Here is a 24,522-nt window from a genome sequence, read left to right as displayed (position 1 = left end):
GGCCTGGCAGAACTGCTCATGGAACAGTCATGGTGCTGGCCACAGAGAGACGCTCCTCCTCTGCATGTGGAAAGGGGAGAGAAGAGCGGGAAGAACTTTTTGTATTGTGGTTTGAATGCCAGCACAGACGTAGTAAAAATAAAACATCAGGTAGATTGCTAAGGTTTTTAACTAGAATCGCAGGCTACCAGACAGCATCTCTGGACACACCCGGGGCCTGGGGAAACTCACCACCCTGAAGGGAAGGGCCTTGGGCAAGGCCCAGTGCTGTGCTGGCTTCAGGTCTGACCCAGCACAGTCCCAGTGATGGTGGCCACAGGGGTGCTTGTATCACCAAATCCCCAGAGTTCCAGGTGGCTCAGTACAGAAAGAAAGACCCAATATGTTTGGAAGAAAGTAAAGTAAAAGAATAAGAGTTTTTGCCTGGTAATCCAGAGAAAACTTTTGGATCTTATCCAAGACCACCAAGACAATACCTATATAAGACTGCAAAAACCACTGTGTTATTGGCCTTTGAGCCTAAGTCCCTTCAAATACCTGGAATGCTTTCCCAAGAAAGACAGGTACAAACAAGCCCAGACTGCAAAGTCTACAATAAATACCTAACTCTTCAATGTCCAGACACCGAAAACATCTAAAAGCATCAACACTATCCAAAAAACCTGACCTCACCAAATGAACTAAATAAGGCACTGGGGATCAATCCTGGAGAAACAGAGACACATGACATTTCAGACACAGAATTCAAAATAGCTATTTTGGGCCAAGCACGGTGGCTCACACCTGTAATCCCAGCACCATGGGAGGCCGAGGTGGGTGGATCACTTGAGGTCAGGAGCTCGAGACCAGCCTGGCCAACATGGTGAAACCCCATCTCTACTAAAAATATAAAAATTAGCCAGGGGTGGTGGTGGGTGCCTGTAATCCCAGCTACTCAGCAGGCTGACATGGTAAGAATCACAGAACCTGGGAGGCAGAGGTTGCAGTGAGCCAAGATCGTGTCACTGCACTCTAGCCTGGGCAACAGAGCGAGACTTTGTCTCAAAAAAAAAGCTATTTTGGCCAGGTGCAGTGGCTCATGCCTGTAATCCCAGCATTTTGGGAGGCCAAGCAGGCAGATCACTTGAGGTCAAAGACCAGCCTGGCCAACATGGTGAAACCCTATCTCTATTTTTTAAAAAATACAAAAATTAGCCAGGCATGATGGTGCATGCCTGTAATCCCAGCTACTCAGAAGGTTGAGGCAAGAGAATGGCTTGAACTCAGGAGGCGGAGGTTGCAGTGAGCTGAGATCGCGCCACTGCACTCTAGCCTGGGTGACAGAGTGACAGTCCATCTTAAAAAACAATAGCTATTTTGAGGAAACTCAAAGAAATTCAAGATAACACAGAGAAGGAATTTGGGATTCTATAAGATAAATTTCACAGATTAAAATAATTAAAAACGGGGCCAGGCGTAGTGGCTCATGCCTGTAATCCCAACACTTTGGGAGGCCAAGGCAGGCGGATCACCTGACGTCAGGAGTTCGAGACCAGCCTGGCCAACACTGTAAAACCCCATCTCTATTAAAAATACAAAAATTAGCCAGGCGTGGTATGCACCTGTAGTCCCAGCTACTCAGGAGGCTGAAGCAGGAGAATCGCTTGAACCTGTGAGATGGAGGCTGCAGTGAGCCGAGATCACACCACTACACTCCAACCTGGGTGACAGAGTGTGACTCCATCTCAAAATAAATAAATAAACAAACAATAATTTTTAAAAATCAAGCAGAAATTCTAGAGTTGAAAAACTCAACTGACATGTTAAAGAATGTATCAGAGTCTCTTAATAGCAGAACTGATCAAGCAGAAGCAAGAATTAGTGAGCTTGAAAATGGTCTATTTGAAAATACACAGAGGTGACAAAAGAAAAAAGAATGAAAAAGAATGAAGCATGTATAAGATCTAGGAAACAACCTCAAAGGGTAAATCTAAGAGTTACTGACCTTAAAGAGAAGGTAGAGAAAATAGGAGTAGAAAGTTTATTAAAGGGATAATAAGAACTTTCCAAATCTAGAGAAAGATATCAATATTCAAGTACAGCATAGTTCTTTAAGTATTAGCTAGAGCAATTAAACAAGAGAAAGAATGAAAGGGTGTCCAAACTGGAAAGAAAAAAGTCAAATTATCCTTGTTTGAAGATGATATGGTCTTATATTTTGGAAAACCTAAAGACTCCACACACACACACACAAAAACTTATTCAAACTGATGAACAAATTCAGTAAAGTTGCAGGATACAAAATCAACATACAAAAATCAGTAGCATTTCTCTATGCCAACAGTGAACAATCTGAAAAAGAAATGAAAAAAGTAATCCCATTTACAATAGCCACAAATAAAATTAAATACCTAGGATTTAAATCAGCCAAAGAAGTAAAAGATGTCTACAGTGAAAACTATAGAACACAAATGCTATGGTCAAATGGCATAAGAATAAAATGCTATTATTTATTTGTCCCCTACAAAAAAAGTAAAAATTCATCAAGTTATCTATGTGTATTTTTTAATTGAAGTATATAAACATACATGTGAGGTATGCACACACACACACATACATCAATATACTGATGAAACACTGATGAAAGAAACTGAAGAGGACACAAAAAACTGAAAAAATATTCAATGTTCATGGGTTAGAAGAATCAATACTGTTAAAATATCCATACTGCCCAAAGCAATCTACAGATTCAATGCAATCCCTGTCAAAGTATTAATGACATTCTTTCACAGAAATAGAAAAAATAATCCTAAAATTTATATGGAATTACAAAAGACCCAGAATAGCCAAAGCTATCCCAAGCAAAAAGAACAAAACTGGAAGAATCATATTACCTGACTTCAAATGATACTACAGAGCTACAGTAACCAAACTAGCATGGTACTGACATAAAAACAGACACATAGATTAATGAAACAGAATAAAGAACCCAGAAGGAAATCCACATACATACAGGGAACTAATTTTCAACAACGGTGCCAAGAATGTTAGGGAAAAGACAGTCTCTTCAATAAATGGTGCTGGGAAAACTGGATAACCATATGCAGAAGAAGGAAATTTGATCCCTATCTCTCACCTTACATAAAAAACAAATCAAAATGGATTAAAGATTTAAGTCTAATACCTCAAAGTATAAAACTACTAAAAGAAAACATTGGTGAAAATCTCCAGGACACTGGTCTGCACAAAAATTTCTTAAAACACAGCCAACCAAAGCAAAAATGGACAAATAAGATGACATGAAATTAAAAAGCTTCTGCACAGCAAAGGAAACAATCAACCCACAGTGAAGAGACAGAATCAAACCACAGTGAAGAGACAACCCACAGAATGGGAGGCAATATTTGCCAACTACTCATCTGACAAGGGATTAATAACCAGAATATACAAGGAATTCAAACAACTCTATAGGAAACAATCTGATAATCCAATTTTTAAAATGGGCTAAAGATTTGAATAGACCTTTCTATAAAAAAGACATACGAATGGCAAACAGGCATATGAAAAAAGTGGTCAACATCACTGATCATCAGAGAAATGCAAATCAAAACTACAATGAGGTATCATCTCACCCCAGTTAAAATGACTTTTATCCATAAGGCAGGCAATAACAAATGCTGGTGAGGATGTGGAGAAAAAGGAGATGGGGATGATTAATGAGTACAAAAAAAATAGAATGACGAAGACCTAGTATTTGGTAGCACAAGAGGGGGACTGTAGTCAATAATAATTTAATTGTCCATTCTGAAATAACTAAAAGAGTACAACTGGATTTTTTGTAACACAAAGGACCAATAATAATTTAGTTGTCCATTTTGAAATAACTAAGAGTACAACTGGATTTTCTGTAACACAAAGGATAAATGCTTGAATGTCCATTTTGAAATAACGTGGATATCCAATTTTCCATGATGCAATTATTAAGCACTGCATGCCTGTACCAAAATATCTCACGTACTCCATAAATATATAAACCTACTATGTACCCACAAAAATTAAAAAAAAATAATAATAATAAGGCCAGGCATGGTGGCTCACGCCTGTTAATCCCAGCACTTTGGGAGGCCAAGATGGGTGCATCACCTGAGGTCAGGAGTTCGAGACCAGCCTGACCAACATGGTGAAACCACATGTCTACTAAAAATACAAAAATTAGCCAGGCATGGTAGTGGGCACTTGTAATCCCAGCTACTCGGGAAGCTGAGGCAGGAGAATCACTTGAACCCGGGTGGCGGCGGTTGCAGTGAGCCAAGATTGCACCACTGCACTCCAGCCTGGGCGACAAGAGCAAAACTCCATCTCAAATAAAAAAACAAAAAATAAAAAAAGAATGCTATGGTCAAATGGCATAACAATAAAATGCTATTGCTTGTTTTGTACCCTAAAAAAATGTAAAAATCCATCGAGTTATATGTGTGTATATTTTTTGAAACTGAAGTGTGTGTGTGTGTGTGTGTGTGTGTATACCATAATATACTTCAATTTTTTTTAATTTTAGGACCTCAAAAAATATATTTTCAGACAAATAAAATCAGATAATTTGTTATCAGCAGACTTACACTGAAGAAATACTAAAGAGGGCCAGGCACAGTGCCTCACAACTGTAATCCCAGCACTTTGGGAGGCTGAGGCAGGAGGACTCCTTGAGCCTTGGAGTTTGAGACCAGCCTGGGCAATGCAGGAAAACCCCGTCACTACATGAAAATTTACAAATTAGCCAAGCATGCTGGTGCACAGCTATAGTCTTAGCTACCCAGGATGCTGAGGCAGGAGGATCACTTGGGCCCAGGAATTCAAGGCTGCAGTGAGCTATGATCACACCACTGCACTGCAGCCAGAGAGACAAAGCAAAACTTTGTCTCTAAATATTAAAAAGAACTATGAAAGGGAATTTTTAAGTCAAAAGGAAAATGATCCCAAAGGGAAGTACATGAATGTGAAGAGCAGAGAAAATACAAATATGTGGGTAAACCTAAATAAACAGGTACAGTATATATGTTGGGGTTTCAAATATAAATGGAACTAAAATATATGACAGCAATGAAAAAAAAAGGTAGAAATTGGGTAAATGGGAATTGGCAAGATATAAATTTACCAAGGATACATGTGGTAATTGCCAGGGGAACCCATAAAAGAAGATAACATTGGGAGGTATGATTTAAAATATTCCATTAATCGAAGAAGAAGCAAGAAATGAGAGAAAAACAACACAAAATGAGCAAAACAAATATAAAACAAGTAGTAACATCATTACATGTTAACTGATTAAAAAACAAAATCTAATTATATTCTACTGAACAGTAAACATACCATATGCTTACAGAAAGCTAAAACGAAAACGACAGAATAAGATATTTAATGAAAATACTAATAAAAAAGAGCTGGAGTAGTTCCACTAATATCAGATTAAGGAAAATTTAAATCAAAAAACACTATAGAGATCATGGGAACACTCCATAATAGCGAATGAGTTAATCACCAGGAAGATATAATAACTGTACATTTGTTATCAGCAAAAACTGAAAGAAATAAAGAAATCCTCTCTCAGGAAATGACAGATCAAACTGAAAAAAAACAGACAGTAAGGATATGGAAGAGTTAAACAAGATTTTGAACTTGACCTAACTGATATTTACAGAACACTGCAGAGCAAATTTCAAAGGATTCTAATCACATAGAGTATGCGTTCTAACCACTTTTAAATTACATAACTCAGTAAGAAAAACTAGAAAATTTTCTAAATGTTTAGAAATTTTTTTAATGAACTTTAAATTCATAGATCAAAAACAAAAATTTAAAATCACACTGTATTTTAAGCAAAAAATATATACATATATATGACATACCAAAATATGTCTGCTATAGCTAAAAATGCTTAGAGGAAAACATATAGCCTTAAACACAGGTTTGAAAAGAAGGGCTAGATATCAATGCTATTTTGAAAAATCAGAAAAAGAATAGCAAGATAAAACCAAAGAAAATATTATAAAGTGCAGAAATTAAAGAACCAGAAAACAAATCTACAATAACAAAATTCAAAAGGCCAAAAGTTAATTCATGGAAAAGATAATAAACTGATAAACCCCTAGCAAGAAAAATAAAAAGAGAGAGAAATGATCAAAACAGTAACAAGTTTTAAAAATTAGATAAAATGGATAAACCTAGCAAAACTAATACATACACAGAACAAGTCATTTTATTTCCATTAAAGAAATTAAACATTATTTAAAACTTTTTCACTAGCAACCTCTGGTCTCAGAGGCTTCACCAGTTAAATCTTGTAAGCATATCAGGAAAAAAATAATAACAATCTTCACTAACTCTTCTGGAGAATACTAAAGGAGGGAACATTTCCCTCTTCTTGTAAGACCAGTATAACCAAGATACCAAAATCTGATCAGAACATTCGAAGTAGGAAAATTACAGGCCAATTTATCTGAAGAACACAGGTGCAAAGATCCTAACAACACACAAAAAGCACATGAAGTCCGTTGGTACATATAAAGGGGTAACATATCACAAGTCAGTTGGGCTTATTTTAGGAATGCAAAGATTGTTTAACATCTGAAAATATAACAGCATAATTCAACACATTAACGAAGTAAAGGAGAAAAACCATGAGTGTCCCAAAAGATGCAGATAAAGTATTAATAAAATTCAACAAAATTCCTATTTGAAAAGTATAACAAGGTATAAGATCAATAAAATTAAATTCTACTTCTAACTACTACCAAGAAAACAATTAAGAAATGAAATTTCACAAACAATTCTAATTAAAATAATATCAAGAATATCACATATCCAGGAATAAATCTGCTGAAAGATGTGGAGGTCTTCTATACTGAATGAACACTACAAAACAGTATTGAGATAAATTTATAAAGCCCTAAATAAATGGAAGAATATACCACGTCTATGGACTAGCTGACTCAGTAGCATTGTTAAAATGCCAATTGTCTGCAAACTGATCTCCAGTTTCAATACAAACTTTACCCAAATTCCTGGAAAAAAAGAGAGAGAGGAGACAAGAGAAGAGAGAGGAGAGAGAGAGGAGGGAGAGAAAGACAGCGAGAGAGAGAGCACGCGCGCGTGCGCGCGCATGTGTATCTTTACAAGTGAGTCGAAATTGAAAAACTGATTCTAAAATACTATGAAAATATCCTTTAGGAGGACAAGGTGGGCAGATCACTTGAGGTCAGGAATTTGAGACCCGCCTGACCAACACAGCAAAAACCCAACTTGACTAAAAATACAAAAATTAGCTGGGCCTGATGGCGGACGCCTGTAATCCCAGCTACTCGGGAGGCTGAAGCAGGAGAATCACTTGAATCCGGGAGGTGGAGGCTGTAGTGAGCCAAGATCATGCCACTGCACTCCAGCCTGGGCAACAGAGGGAAACTCCATCTCAAAAATAAATAAATACATACATACATACATACATACATACATACATAAAATAAAATACTATGAAAATATCAGGGGAGGAGAGATGGGAGGGGGGAGAAAAAGGAAGTCAGAGTATATACACTACCAGGTATCAAGATTCCTTATAAACTAGAATAAGACAGACCAACAGAACAAAAGAAGAGTCTAGAAACACACTCATATTTACATTGACATATGAAGTACATGTGAAAACATGATCTTAGAAAAAATTCCCAGTAGAAATATTTCATTCAACACTTTATTTTCTGAGCTATTATATCAATCACAACAGCACAATCAATCACATCAATCACAACTTAACAAATATTGTTTAACAAGTAACAAGTAACAATACTTGTTAAATTCTCTCACAACTGTGTTCAACAGCTTCCAAAATAATTAGCAGACCTTCTATCAAATCTTAATCTCTTACCTCCCCAAAAGCTCCTCGACCAATCACCTTTAATATTTCAAAGTCTTCTCTATGTAATCGCATTTGTTTCACTTTAGAAGTAAATGGTTTAGCTGAAATGAAAGAGCAATATCAATTATTTTCTTAATAAAATGTGATGCAAATTAGATATAAATAATGGTGTTTCTTAGTTACACAAAAATTCAAATTATGATTTAAGAATTGTCAAAATATTAAAAAATCCCAAACTATATGAGAACAAACAGATTTAATTTCCCTAAGAAAACAATATATTTTCTTTTATTTCTTACATATGAATTACATTTTTGGTGAGAAATGTATGTTTAAACTCCAAATAACATATAAAAGAATGCAAAGCAAGGGGGATGTAAAAATGAGACCAGTTTTAACATTCTATCAGCATTAAATATATATTTTAACACAAAGGTATAAAAAATAAAAGCAGATTTCATGGCACCAGAGAGCTCTTCAGCAATTCCCACCAAGTAAACTCATGTTTCTTTCACATTCATTCATTTGTTCTTTTAAAATGCGTTAGCAAACGTCTACAGTATACAAAGCATGGTGGCAATGACTGGAGTTTTTAAAAATTTGATTATGATATGATACTTTCCTTCAAGAAACTCTTAGTCTTCATTCAAGAAAGGCAAGTATGCATATATGCAGACACAAAATTTAATAATGTGATAAAGTTTTAAGTGCTTCAGAATTAGTGAGAATAGAACACTAATTATGTGGATACTAATGCTTCACACAAAGGAGATAACAGATAAATTGAACCTTGAGGACTAAATACAATCTTGCTGCTTTGCCTGGGTTTGACAATGTAGATACTCCAGGCAAGAGGGAACAATATAAGCAAATGAAGAGAGGCGAGGAAGTGAATTTGGGGTGTTAATGGTAAATAATCCATGGTAAAGAATTGTGAGAAGAAATGCAAAGAAATAAGAGCTAGAAAATGGAAAAGGCTTTGAATTTCATTAAAGGAATTTAGATGTAATCTTATTAATATTTTTAACTGGTAAATTAAAAATGTTTAATGATTACAGCAATTACATATTCTACTGCCTCTAAGAGAAGTTTAAACGTGTCTCCTTTCCTCTCCTCAGGTCCCTCTTTATTCTAACACAAAAAGGAATTGATATGATTAAAGGATCATAATACATGGGTGTAGCTGTCTTCTCTCTTCCTTCCATGGAGCCAGAGTATGATAAGATCAAAGATACATATTTGAGCATTAGGGGAGTGAAACACATAGGTCATACAGTTTGCTTTGATCTAAAAGTATGCATTTAGCCCTAACTAGCTTCAAAAACGGGTATTCCACACTGCTTAGTCAAGTCCACTAGGGATTTCTGTATTCGTGTTTTGTAAGGAAAGGAAAGAGAGAGAGGATTTCTATCTGGAATTCACACAACAGAGAAGAGAAAGAGAAAAAAATTAGCTGAATGTGGTGGCATATGCCTGTAGTCCTTAGCTACACAGGAGGCTAAGGCAGGAGGATAACTTGAGCCCAGGTATTCGAGGCTGCAATGAGTCATGATCATACCACTGCACTCCAGCCTGGGCAAAACAGCAAGATCCTGTCTCTTAAAAAGCAGTAATAAAAGAATTAATAATAATAAAATTCCATTTGCAACAGCATCCAAAAGAATAAAGTACTTAAAGATAAATTTAACCAATGAGGTGAAAGACTTGTACATTGGAAACTACAAAATATTGCTGATAAAAATTAAAGAAGACTTAAATAAATGAAAAGACATCCAGTATTCTAGATTGGAAGAAGACTTAATATTGTTAATATGACAATGTTACCCAAAGCAATCCACAGATTCAAAGCAATCCCTATCAAAATTACAATGGCATTACAGAAATAGAAAAACTCATCCTAAAATTCATATGGAGAGAGAGAAAAGACAACCCATAGAATGGGAAAAGTATTTGCAAATCATGTATCTACTAAGGAATTAATACCAGAATATACAAAGAACTCCTACAAGTCAACAACAAAAAACCCCAATTCAAAAATGGGCAAAAGTTTTAATAAACATTTCTCCAAAGAAGGTAAATAAAAATGAAAAAAGAATGAGTTCATGTCCTTTGCAGGGACATGGATGAAGCTGGAAACCATCATTCTCAACAAACTAACACAGGAACAGAAAACCAAATACCACATGTTCTCACTCATAAGTGGGAGATGAACAATGGAACATACATGGACACAGGGAGGGGAACATCACACACTGGGGCCTGTTGGGGTGGGGGCCAAGAGGAGGGAAAGCATTAGATAAATAACTAATGCACGCAGGGCTTAAAACACAGATGACAGGTTGATAGGTGTGGCAAACCACCATGGCACATGTATACCTATGTAACAAACCTGCATGTTCTGCACATGTATCCCAGAACTTAAAAGTAAAATATATATATGAAGATATATAAAAATGGCCAAAACACATATGAAAAGATACTCAACAACACTAATCATTAAGGAAATGAAAACCAAAACCACAATGAGATACCACTTCACAACCTCTACAATAGCTGAATTTTTTAAATTAATTAAATAAAACAGAAAACAACGAGTGATGAAGAGGATGTGGAGAAACTGGAACCCTCATACATTGCTAGAGGGGATATAAAATGTTACTGCTGCTTTGTAAAACAGTTGGGTAGTTCCTCAAAAAGCTAAACATAGATTTACCAACATATCCCAGCAATTCCATTCCTATGTACCCAAGAGAATCAAAAGAAGAGATTCAAACAGATATCTGTACAATGATGTTCATGACAGCATTATTCGCAGTAGCCAAAAGGTGGAAATTATCCAAATGTCCATCAAGAGATGAACAGATAAACAAAATGTGATATATATATATATATATATATATATATATATATACAGACACACACACACACACACACACACACACACACACACACACACACACCAGTATGTTAAGCAGCTTTAAAATGAAGTTAAGGTCTGATACGTGCTATAATGTGGATAAATCTTGAAAACATGCTAAGTAAAGTAAGACAGGCATTAAAAGGCAAATATATTACGTCACTTAAATGAAATATCTAGAATAGGCAAATTCATAGAGACAGAAAGTAGATTAAAGGTTACTAAGGGCTGGGGGACAGGAGAATGAAAACTTATGGCTTAATGGTTACAGAATTTCTCTTTGGATAATGAAAAAGTTTTAGAGACAGCTATGTGATGGTTGTTACATAACATTATAAATATAATTTAATGCCACTGAATTGTACATGTAAAAGTGGTCAAAATGGCAAATTTTGTTATATGTATTTTACCACAATTTTTAAAAATTAGTAAGATATCAAAACCACTGAATTGTATACTTCAAACAGGTGAATTGTTTGGTATGTCAATCATGTCAGTAAAGCTGTTTTAAAACAAAATAGGAAGATGCTGGGCACAGTGGCTCACGCCTGTAATCCCAGCACTGTAGGAAGCCAAGGCGGGTGAATCACCTGAGGTCAGGAGTTCGAGACCAGCCTGGTCAACATGGTGAAACCCTGTCTCTACCAAAAATACAAAAATTAAATGGGCATGGTAGTAAATGGGTGCCTGTAATCCCAGCTACTTGGGAGGCTGAGGCAGGAGAATCACTAGAACCCAGGAGGTGGAGGTTGCAGTGAGCCAAGATTATGCCACTGCACTCCAGCCTGGGCGATTGAGTGAGACTCTGTCTCAAAAAAAAAAGGAAGAAAACTTTTTTAAAAATCACACGTAAGTTTGACAAGGTGGGTGAAACCTTTTTTTAAAAAAAATTACACACAAGTTTGACAAGGTGGGCGATACATACAGACCTATTAGAACTAAAAATGGGGCCGGGTGTGGTGGTTCATGCCTGTATCCCAATACTTTGGGAGGCCAAAGCAGACGGATTGCTTGAGTCTAGGAGTTCAAGACCAGCGTGGGCAACGTGGCAAAACCCCGTCTCTACAAAAATACAAATATAAAAATCGGCCGGACACGGTGGCTTGTGCCTGCAGTCCCAGCTACTCAGGAGACTGAAGTGGGAGGGCCACTTTAGCCCAGGAGATGAAGGCTGCAGTAAGCTTAGAGGGCGCCACTACACTCCAGCCTGGGCAACAGGGTGAAACCCTGTCCGGGAAAAAAAAAAAAAAAAAAAGAACTGAAAATGGGAGCCTGACTATCCCCCCCCAAATAATTGTAACACCAGTCTTCTATACTTAAAAGCAGTTTTGATTTCTACTATATCACAAAATCACAAAACAAAGGTATCCTTAAACCGAAACCTAGCTCCCCAACCCAGACTAAATCAGAAATTCAGAAAAAGTGTGCTGCAGAGCTGACACCTCAGGTAAATTATACCTACTCACTATTCTAATTTGGGGTAAATATGAACACAGAACAATAAATATTAACAATATTAAGTGTCTATACAGGGGTATATAGTTATCTTGTCATATGATGATACCCTAAGTAGTATAAAGAAAATGAATCAAAACAAAGCTAAGGGTTATACAAATCATTACTGAGCACTCCATTCATAATGTCTGGGATAATTTAAAAGATGCCTTAACAAGTTATAGCTGAGAGTTCAGAAATTCAATGATAGAACCAAAAGAATCATGTATCAATTACTTGAATATTTCTTATTTCTATGCTGCATTTGAAAAAAAACTGATTATACGTTCAACTTATTCCCAAAAAAAGTTCATTAGCAATATTTAACAAAAGTGCTTTTATACAAAGATATGTTCTTAAAAATTATATCCACCAAAAAGTTCATTTCAAGCACACTCTATGATTAAAATAATTTTGAATATAAAAGACAAATTGCAAAAGACTTTATATTCATTACAACAATTGAAAAAGATATAATAATCACTACGCTACTGCCCTTGACAAAAATCAAGGACATATAAGGGACTAATCAGATCTGTTGCGCTGGTAGATAAATGACATGCTATTCTGAATAGATGCTATTAGTGATATTTCACAAAGTACTACATCATCTAATGATAACAATACCTTGACTTTCTTCAGTGCTGTATACTTAAATGACTTCACTTGTGGCACACACTTTCTGAGGTATCTGCCACGCCGCCTCCCTCCCTTTTTCTGAAAATCTCCCCCTCAGTTCTCAGGGGTGGGCCAAGTGCATATTGTGAGGACCCATTTAACTGGCCAGTGTTAACTGAACCAATATGGAAATCTGACCTAAGCTGGGGGACAAGTAATTTCAAACCTAACTCAGAGTCAGTCTCTGCAGATGATTACAAGAATTAACATACAAACTCAGCAAGTGTTGAGGCAAACATCCTACTATGACGCTAAAAGCAAAAGAGAAAATCAGTTCCACATAATGAAAGAGAAAAACAAAGCAGATGCATAGAGAAAGGCAAAGACAATGAGAAAAGGAAGTGTTCCGATAGCTTCCTTATTCCCGGTGTTCTGGCGATTCCTGACATTTGATTGCATCCCTGCCTTGTATTTCCCGAACAAGCCTGAATCTTACACTAAATACTTGGTTTTCAGCTCACAACTAGACACGGTTAGCTTCCAAACTAATACATAATTTAGTTATCATAAAATCCATACGGTACATATTATTAACCCTCATTAATATTATAAGGCCTAAACATAGTATGTGACTTGCCGGCCTAAACTTGACTAGTAAGTCACAGTACTACTATGACACAGCTAGCTCAGAGAAGGGCACACCAACTTAGAAGTAATAGCTTAGAAGTAATAGTTTTATGTAAATTATGATAACTTGTCCAAACTTCAAGAATGTGATATAAAAATAAATAAAACAGAATCCTTTAATCATTGTCTTAATGTACTCTAGTTTTAAAAGTACTTCTTGGCAAAACAAAAACAAAAACAAAAAAAACTGATTTGGTACTAAGGACAAACTTTCTGTGTGATAATAATAATCTTAGCAGGCATTATTTTATTGGGAGCCATCTAAGCCAAGTACCATACCAAGAACTTCCCATTTTACAGAAAAAAAAAAAAAAAAAAGGTTTAGAAAGATAATATAAATTCCTGAATATTACATACCTAGCAAGTGGCAAAGACAGGATTAAAACTCAGATCTATCAGGCTCCAAAAGCCTTTCCAATATAACAAGTTGCCTCTTTATTCCCAAAAGGTTTGAAATAAATACAGATGCTGAAATTAAGAGATTCAAAAGTGAAATAATTCTAAGTTAAATAAAAAAGATCTCTGAAACTGAAAAGAACAAAGTATGTTTCTATGTGAGTTCCTAAAACACTGCCTGGGGTTCATTGTTTACTGTTTAATGAACAGATAAATGAATAATTCTAGAAGAAAAAGAACTCGAAGTTCCAGTACAAAATGCCTGGTATACCTTGCAAGGTACATCTTTCTCCCTACTCTGTGTAGCCCAAGATCCAACAACAGAGTCTCCTTCAATTCTCCCATCCAACCTCCTTCCTCCCTACAACTACTGGCCAGGTGGTAGGAACATAGATTGCAAGCCACTAGTGATAGCTACCATGGTGTCAGAAAGAAAGTGTCCAATAGAAAGAGAGAGTGGAAAGGCAGAGGCATAAGTGAGAAGAAAAGATGAGAAATAAAGACAGAGTCTGAAGGAGTAAGATAAGGCCTGGAAGAGAACAGAGAGTGCTGGAGCAAGAAATTTTAACCTTCCCTTCACCCATTATTTTCCTTCTTCTCTTTCGTCTCGAATTTCTCCAGTGGGTTTCCATTCTACCATTCTTCTTCTCCCTTATCTGCAATGGAATAACATAAGAATCTGGAACCAACAGTAGGGCAGGAAAAGAGAATAATCCATGCAAAAGGGAGACTAGAAGAGAATAGGGAAGAATGAGAAAAGAGTAGTTAATAAAGCCATGTTAAAACTGTTATCAATTATGCCAGGCTCTGTGTCTAAATTCTGTAATACTGTGACTATACACTAATAAGTTAAAATATACAAAGAACAAAGTTACAGGTGGTATATTTGAGACTTTTTACAATCACAGACACATGAAGGTTAAAAACAGTATTATTCACCTTTAAGCACCAGTATCTTTCATATTAAAATTTTTTAACAGAATAATTGAGTTTTTCTTTTCTTTTTTTTTTTGAGACAGAGTCTCGCTCTGTTGCCCAGGCTGGAGTGCAGTGGTGTGATCTCACCTCACTGCAACCTCCACCTCCAGGATTCAAGCAATTCTCATGCCTCAGCCTCTTAAATAGCTGTAATTACAGGTGCGTGCCATCATGCCCAGCTAATTTTTGTATTTTTAGTAGAGACGGGGTTTCACCATGTTGGCCAGGCTGGTCTTGAACTCCTGACTTCAGGTGATCTGCCTGCCTTGGCCTCCCAAAATGCTGGAGTTACAGGCCTGAGCCACCGCACCTAGCCTGAGTTATTATTAAACAAAGTTTCAAAATAGTCCTTGTGCATATATGGGCTTGACAACACAGTAAGCAGTAACACAGACCCACACATACACAAATACACATAGAAATGCTGAATAAAACAAACAACCATGAGAGATTTTAAACATACAATCAAACTAATGAAGGAGAAGAAAGGAAGAGAAATCCCCAAGAATTAGAAATAAAGAAAAATAATCAAAACTTTAAACACAGGAATAGATGCTGCAAAAGCAAAAGTCCTGGACACAGGCCCTAACAGGTGCCTGTTAGGGATCATTCGATCCACAACGAATGAAGGTATTGCTGGTGGCTTAACAGAGGTAGAGGACTGGAATGATTACCTCTCATTAAAACCAGGACCCCATGTCAGGGAATAATAAAAATTCTGATTCTTGTCCAGTGAAGCAACCTAGGGTGTTGGTGGGGGGCAGCATAAGAGGAAAACATGAGGGTTTGGAGTCTGAATCCATACTGCCCATGTGGTAAAGAAATCCTCTGCCAAGAAATTAATATTAAATCTAGTTCCTATCCCACAGAAGCAAAAGCATTCAGAGGGAAAAGAACTCATCCCAGAAAAATCTACCTCAGTCAAAAGTGAGCTCACAATTGAAAAAAAATTAAACTAAATGAGGAAATAGAACACCAAAATGGGGAAAGTTGGCAATCAAAACAAATGGGGAAGATTAGTACCCTCAAGAACTCAAGAGAATAACACAATCTGAAAAATACCATGAAGTGGGTAACAATGATTCAAGAGATAGAAGAAATACAAATGATAATGAAAGAACAGAGATTTGAAAATTAACCAAGTAAAACAAGAAATGAAAAATACTGCCACTGAAATGTAATGATATATTAACATGTGCATATAGGACAAAATAATGAATTTTTAAGTCACCGATTTACTTCTCTATGCTGTTTAAAGTACTCAAACTTAAAAAAAAAATACTCTGAAGCAATAATTGAAAAACAGGGGAAAGTACAGAGACAGAATCATACACTCCTCCAAGAATAGTTTAAGGCTATGAATTCCTCCCAAGAAAAAGCACATTTACCTCCAATTTTATATATCATGTAAAATGTTGCTAGATGCCTCAGAAACTTTGACTAAGAAATAATGTTCTAAAGGATACTAAGAATATAGCCATGTATTCTGGCCCTTATTAAGTATAAATTTAAACCAAATTATAGACAATCACAGAAAATATCACTGGTTAAAAAATCGGCCTTTTAAGTCATAAGATACCCTGAGAATGTTATTTTCACATCCGCAATCCCAGCATCAATAAACTCTACCTCCTATGACACACTAGAGGAACAATAAGGAATTAAGATACGGTGTTCTAATTACTGGGTGAACTATAAATATACTACACAGATTTTAAAATATAACTCACCTAAACATTAATCTAACACATTCCCATTACTGCAATAAACTTGCAACTTTAATCACAAAGAGTTAATGAAGGTAACAAAGCAGCTACAGATTTTTAACAATTTTTATGAAATCACTTTTGGCTGGGTGCAGTGGCTCATGCCTGTAATCCTAGCACCCTGTGAGGTAGAGGTGGGCAGATCACTTGAGGTCAGGAGTTCAAGACCAGCCTGGCTAACATGGTGAAATCTCGTCTCTACTAAAAATACAAAAATTAGCCAGGCATGGTGGCACACGCCTGTAATCCCAGCTACTTGGGAGGCTGAGGCAAGAGAATCACTGGAACCTGGGAGCTGAGGCTGCAGAAAGCCAAGATCGTGCCACTGCACTCCAGCCTGGATGACAGAGCAAGACTCTGTCTCAAACAAACAAACAAACAAAAATCACTTTCTCACACAGAAAAGCTAAAATATTGTAGTTTACATAATATAGTAGTGTATATAATAATTTTTTTAATGGTTACACCTGCATGGTATTTATTAGCCTCCAAACAATAGGAAATTTATTTCAGCCAAGGTTCTCTTAAATCTTCGTTATTTGTGTGTAACTCCAGAGAAAGTTAATTTATATCAATTTACAGTGTAGTGGTCATGATCAGGGAAAATGATACTCTTCCACTGACTACAAGTCATTGCAGAGGCAATTCAGAACTTTTCTTTTATGCCCACTAAACAAGACAAACCTTGCTGATATCTCATTACCTTGAGAATCAATTTTTTTTTTTTTTTTTTTTTTTTGAAACAGAGTCTCACTCTGCACCCAGGCTGCAGTGTAATGGCATGATCTTGGCTCACTGCAGTCTCCGCCTCCCGGGTTCAGGTGATTCTCCTACCTCAGGCTCCCAAGTAGCTGGGATTACAGGCGCCCACCACCATGCCCGGCTAATTTTTGTATTTTTAGTAGAGACGGGGTTTCACCATGTTGGCCAGGCTGGTCTCGAACTCCTGACCTCAGGTGATCCACCCACCTCAGCCTCCCAAAGTGCTGGGACTACAGGCATGAGCCACCGCGCCCAGCCAAGAATCAAATGTAAATGAAGTATCCAGGAGTGGCCTAAAGAATGAGTGTAATCTGGATGGATTTTAGTCTAAATTCATGCCCTGCTCTTTAGTATAGTAACTCCAGATATATGTTCCACAGATGCAATAACTTCTATTCTTTGGTCAGTGCAGAATATAATTTATACTTCCTGAAAGCAACTTTGTCTATTCATGAAGATAGCTGCTTTTTATTTGCCTTTGTCTTATTTTGAATATATAATCCACAGGTTTATAGACTTTTGCAATGAATACATTTCAACTTGAATTTCATCAGGAAACATTTGAGAGGATGTTATTTCACAGGCTATTTTAAATTCATTTTTGGTCAAGTTAGTAGTAGAGGGCAATTTTCTTATAGAAAGCAATTCCAAACATAATGAGCAGATGCTTGCTGGCTCTAATAAATAAGCTATATGCCTTGTCCTTCTCCCTATATATGAGGATCATGTACTGCTTTATTGTCCATGTCCCTCAGGCAACAGACACAAGGGATTACTGAAAAGAAAAAGATTCCAGGATCAGATTTGTCATTCCCCAACTCCAAAAGGCCAAAACATTTCAATGGCTATATTTTCAAATAAGATTTATATCCTACAATATCCTTTGAGGTTTTCTTACTAGAATGAAACATACATTTTAGGAGAGTTAATGATTTAGTTGGAGTGGAGAGAAACAAGCAAGTCACGGGATTTTCAAAAAGTATAACAATTCAGTTAAGAGTATACATTAATTAATGTTGCCCTAAGTTTTATCAGTTTTAAAATTTTTTTAATTTCAAGGTAAGAGGCTTTAACATGAGAAATAAAATATATGCCAGTCCATTATGTACATATTCTTAATCTTGGCCATGAGGTCTTCCAAGCTTTAAAGAATCTTCCACTGTTACCTCAGTGACAGAATCTTCTTGCTTTTTTGGAATTGTGTATGCCACTGTAATTCCTTCAGGTAAGTCTAGAACTGGACCTGAAGAATTTTTCAATTCCTCTTCTAAAACCTCAGATACCAGCTCAATACCCCGCTCGGTATATTCATGGATTATCTCTTCCTCTTCTTGTATAACCTCATTTGGGCAGTGCTGCTACCTTTTTCTTATATTCTTTCTGCAATTTCTGTCATCACACTGAGGATTTGGCTTCATGGACGTAGCAGGAAAAAAATCCTGCATTGCATTGTATCCAAGGTAAAACTAACAGTACCAAAATTTAACAGAAACTTTAACATGCTGTGTACTAAGATCCCAGCAACCACTTCCACAGTGGTAGGAAGACCGGCAGCACAAACACCAAAGCGTGCTAAAAGTGCACACTTTGGCATCTAACAACCCTGAGGTGTTAGTTTGATTGCCGCTTAGTAGCTGTGAGACCTTGAGAAGTTATTTAAACACAAAAGGCTTCGTTTCCCTACCTGTACAGGTACCTATACCTCATAACCCTCACAGGGTCATGAGGATTTAATAAAACAATTTATGAAAAGTAGTAAGTACAGTACGTGGGGCATAAAAAAAAGTTTCAAAAATTAGGCCGGGCACAGTGGCCCATGCCTGTAATCCCAGCACTTTGGGAGGCCAAGGCGGGCGGAATTGTGGCATGCACCTGTAATCCTAGCTCCTCGGGAGGCTGAGGCAGGAGTATCGCTTGAATCCGGGAGGTGGAGGTTGCAGTGACCCAAGATCACGCCACTGCACTCCAGCCTGGTGACGACAGAGCGAGACTCCGTCTTAAAAAAAAAAAAAAAAAGATTCAAAAATTATTAACTGATATTACAATTAGAACCTCCCATCTATTTGAACTTGGGTATATTATCCTCTAGACCCTAGTTTCTCCTCCTCTCTGAAACTAGAAATACTAATACATAATTGTAAAAATAAAACATTTTTAAGTGAATGTTTTTCTTCTAAGGAATGTATTTTTAAAAACTGATGGTCCACAGAAGGTCCTCGTTTGAACTCTTAACACTTATAAGCATTCAGGAGACAAGAAAATGCATAATAATATCCCAACAAAAATGGCATCTCTTAAACAGAGAAAGAAAAAAAAAAAACTCAAGAATTCCGGGGATTAAGTCCGCTTTGTTCACTATTTTAAACCTTGTTACTTTGTAAGTCACTTAAACAAATGAATATCGTATGTGGCAGACTGCCTAGTTACCTAACAACTAATCTTCCCTTCTTCCTCACTGACAGACCCTATTTCTGGGTAGTGGCAATTTGTTTTACCCCAGATGATGAATTATAATTGGTATATGCCAGTATAATTGGTATAAGCCCTTTCCCCTTTTCCATTGTTTGGTCAGGCATCTGTGTGAAACTTGCTTTATATTATTTTGACCATTAATAGAAAGGGCCTGAGAGCTTCTAGGGTCTTTCCTTAATGAGTAAGAAGAACAAGGAGAAAGCCCTTTCTCGAATGCTGTCTCTCTACTCTATATATTACTATGATGATACGCTCTTTTAGGAGCTGTCTTGCAACCATGAAAGGAAAAACAGAAGAGCTTCAGAGACCTGGCAATCTAACACTGACACTGCTGAGCCAGAGAGCCAACCCTGGGATTGCCTGCCTCAAGACTTATTTACTAATAAATGTTCTTGTGTTTTCGATCACTGTTAGTTGTATTGTTATGGCCAAGCAAATGCTCTTAAAAATATTAAGCATGAAGTCAAAATATAATTCTATCCAGTGAAAGATAATCTTACCTGGAAATTTTGCCAAGTTTATCACTAGTCTATAACTTATCTCTGCATCTGTAAATTGAAACTACACATGTTTGTGGCACTTTTTCTCAATTAGGCTATCAGAATAGGACTCATAATCTTCAGATTAACTCCATTTAACAAGCTTGACATTTTATGTTTTGCATACCAACTTGTCCAAGACACACAACAAACTATGAAGATAGGTAGCATTACTAGCTTCATTTTAAATGAGAAAACAAAATAATTTATGTGACCTATAGTCCATTTATTTACATTTTTAAACTAATTTCTGACAATTTTGTTGGCCCTTAAATACTCAAATAAATGAAGGAACTGGGATTTACAACCAGACCATCTAGCATACAGTCTTTAGCATGAGATCAGAAAGAGCAGGAAAACATTGGTTTAAAGTTGTTGGGGAAGGCATAAAGAAGTAAAACTTTAAATGTCTATAGAAGGATATTACAAGATTAGGAAAGAAAAGTTAGTCACTCTAACATATCACAAAAAGTTTGGTCCTACTAAGAAAATGCTTAATTTATGCATTTTTATAACAAAATAGATTTTGTTTCTATAAGCTCCTTCAGCCAAGAATTTGCATTTAGTGTTGAATGATAATTTATGAATGAAATCCCTACTATATCCAATTTAGTTCTAATCTGTTACTAAAATACATAACAGAATACATAATTCTACAAAATAAAATCACTTTAGGAATCCAGTGATCTCTTAAAGCTTAGATAAGATCATCTACTAGAAGACCTGTGAGAGGGGAAGGAATAGTATTACTATATTTTAATGTTTTAGGAATGTTTGCTGGCCCTTAAGCATTTAAAAAATGTACAACCTAATCTATATCATGTCATGTATGCAACTCACATAGATGTTATCAGACAAACGGTGATAGATGCCTGCTAATGAATATCTATACCCATCAGACAGGCGATTTTCCAGGTGTATTAGTCTGTTTTCACACTTCTATAAAGATACTACCTGAGACTGGGTAATTTATAAACAAAAGAGGTTTAATTGACTTACAGTTCCACATGGCTGGGGAGGCTTCAGAAAACTTACAATCATGGCAGAAGGTGAAAAGGGAAGCAAGCACCTTCTTCACAAGGCAGCAGGAGAGCAAGCAAGGGCAATGCCACTTTTAAAACCATCAAATCTTGTGAGAACTCCCTCACTATCACAAAACAGCATGGGGGAAATTGGCCCCGTGATCCAATCACCTCCCACCAGGTCCCTCCCTCAATACGAGGGGGTAACAATTCGAAATGAGATTCGGGTGGGGACACAGAGCTAAACCATATCACCAGACAAAAGACATGGCAGGAAGAATCTTGGACCATTCATACTAGTAGCACGTATTTATTGTACACCTACCATGTCCCAGGCACTGGAGCTAGTACCATTACTTAATCAAGTATTTTAAAATGGCAAAATTGTAGATAAAATGTAATCTCTGAAAAGTAACATTTTTTTTAAGTTCGCCTTAAAAGAAAGCCTAATGTGGTATCTGATTGAAGTTAACTATTTCTGAAGTTCAGGTGCAAAAGGAAATGCAGAATAATCATGAAAAATGTTTAAAACACAGGTGTTTTTATTGGAACACAGCCCCATCCATTTGTTTATGTATTGTTTTTGTTTGCTTTCACGACATAAGGGCTGAGTTGAATAGCTGGCACAGAGACGGTGCAGCTCACAAAGCCAAAGTATTTATTGTAGCCTTTACAGAAAAAGTTTGCCAATTCTGTTTTAGTCGGTTTCTTTTCCAATACCAGACTCTACTTTTACTATAATTTATTAGTTTTGATATCTGGTAGGAAAAGACACACGCCCCCACAAGGGTATATATAAATAAAATAAAATATTGTGATATGGGGAGGAGACAGACACACCCATTAATACACATTTATATGTGTATTTTGTATGTGTATGTATATATGTATATTTTTTCTGTATATATATAGTGTATATATGTATATATAGTGTGTGTATATATATAGTATGTATATATATATAGTGTGTGTGTGTGTATATATATATATATACACACACTTTTTTTTTAAAGACAGGGTCTTGCTCTGTCATTCAGGCTGGAGTGTACTGGCGTGATCCCGGTTCACTGCAGCCTCAACCTCCTGGGCTGAAACAATCCTCCCACCTCAGCCTCCCAAGTAGCTGCGACTACAGGCACATGCTACTACGCCTGGCTAATTTTTGTATTTTTTGTAGAGACAGGGTTTTGCCATGTTGCCCAGGCTGGTCTCAAACTCCTGGGCTCAAGCAATCCATCTACCTTGGCCTCCCAAAGTGCTGGGATTACAGGCACGAGCCACTGGGCTCAGCCCATATTCATATTTTTATTTTAAAAAAAGTCTGGTATTAGAAAAGAGACTAATTCAGGGGTTGGCAAACCTTTTCTGTAAAGGCCACAGTAAATATTGCAGGCTTTGTGAGCTCTTTAGTCTCTGTGCCAACTATTCAACTCAGCCCTTGCATAATCAAAACAAAAACAGTATGTAAACAAATAGGTGGGGCTATGTTCCAATAAATCTGTATTTACAAAAACAAGGCAGTAGGCCAGATTTGTCTTGTGTGTCAGTCTGCTGACCCCTGAACCAATAGAACAATGAAGCAGAAATGGGCTCAGGTATAGGTATTTTAAATGAGTGGGAGAAAGATGAACTATTTGGAAAAAAACTTTAATCCATAGCTCACACGACTCAAAAAATAATGCCATAATTAGAGAAATAATTTTTTAAAATCTACAGTAATACTAGGAAAATATAATGGAGCATATTCACATAACATTGAAATGGAAAAAGCTGTTTTAGCAACACAGAGCCTTATAGCCAGAAGTATTAATAATAAAAAGAAGATTTATCTATATGAAAACTTAAGTCTCCTGTAAGGTAAAAGATAACACGAACAAAGTTTAAGAAAAATAAAACAACATTGGAAAAATATATTTGTAACAAATATTTACGCAACAAAAAATTAACACATAGAACATACAGATTTTACAAATCACTAAGAGAAATATTAATATTAGAAAAATAGGCACTGGCAATTCAAAACAAAAGAAAACCATATGGAAAATGTCTAATATCTGGAAGTAAATCAGAGATTTTTATACTAATGTAACAAGTATCAATTACTGACCATGGGATAGGCAAAAAAGACTGATAATACTCTGTTCCTAGGAAACAAGGACTCTCATATCCCAATGTTAGAAGTTTAAACTGGTATCCTTTGAGGTGGAAGAAATATTATATTGCAGTAACTAAATATTTTAAATGTACATTCCTTTTGCCCAAAAACTCCACTTCTGAGTATATGTATAAGTCCTGAAATACTGTATGTTAGAATGAAAAACTGGAAACTACCTAGGAAATACCGAAATGGTATATAAATTACGGGATATCCATGCCACGAAACACTATACCCACATATATCCATACAATGAAACACACGCAGCAAATAAAATGAAGTAGACCTACATGAATTAATAGAAACATCTCTAATGCATACTGTTAAATGAAAAAAGCAGTCACATAAACAATGTTAATTATGCTGTGTATGTAAATTAATGAAAAAGTTGTACACATTTATGCACATAAATACTTAAGTAAATGCATAGGAAGAGGGTCTAAAAGGATACATGTCAAACAATTAAGCAAAGAATCAGAAGTAATTTCTGTGCAAAAGAATGGAAATAAGGAATAGGAAAGACGGCACCTCCACTTTTATCTCTGAAAGCAGAGAACCACCTGATTAAAAATATGGCATCTGGGGTCAGACAAACCTGAGTTCAAGTCTAGATGCCTGTCACTTAACTACATGAACTCATACTAGTTACTTATTTCTTCTAAACCTCACTTGTAAAATGGTGATAATAGTAGAACCTAGGTCATGAGTTGTTTGAATTTTATTTTGTGGAAAAAATACATAACATAAAATATGCCATTTTAACTATTGTTAAGTGTACATCAGTAGCTTTAGTTACATTCATAATGTTGTACAAACATTAGGATCACT

General features: G+C 36.3%; 1 protein-coding gene across 31 annotated transcripts in view; it reads right to left on the bottom strand.

The window, feature by feature from the left end:
• The window catches only part of CDC42BPA (CDC42 binding protein kinase alpha), a 329,589-nt gene that overhangs the window by 257,213 nt on the left and 47,854 nt on the right, over positions 1-24,522 (bottom strand). For 30 of the 31 annotated variants that reach the window (XR_010150112.1, XM_016939982.4, XM_016940026.4 and 27 more), the window contains exon 2: positions 7,898-7,989. The exons of the other annotated variant lie outside the window; for it this stretch is intronic. Coding sequence is in view for 26 of the 30 variants with exons in the window: in XM_016939982.4 (XP_016795471.1) it covers positions 7,898-7,989 (92 nt within the window). In the remaining 4 variants the exon portion in view is untranslated. The remainder of the gene's footprint in view (positions 1-7,897; positions 7,990-24,522) is intronic. 31 annotated transcript variants of the gene reach the window in all.

This window comes from Pan troglodytes, chromosome 1 (genome assembly GCF_028858775.2).
Source record: "Pan troglodytes isolate AG18354 chromosome 1, NHGRI_mPanTro3-v2.0_pri, whole genome shotgun sequence".
Lineage (NCBI taxonomy): Eukaryota > Metazoa > Chordata > Mammalia > Primates > Hominidae > Pan > Pan troglodytes.
The sequence above is the reverse complement of the archived record's forward strand: the minus strand, read 5'-3'. Positions and strand labels throughout refer to the sequence as shown.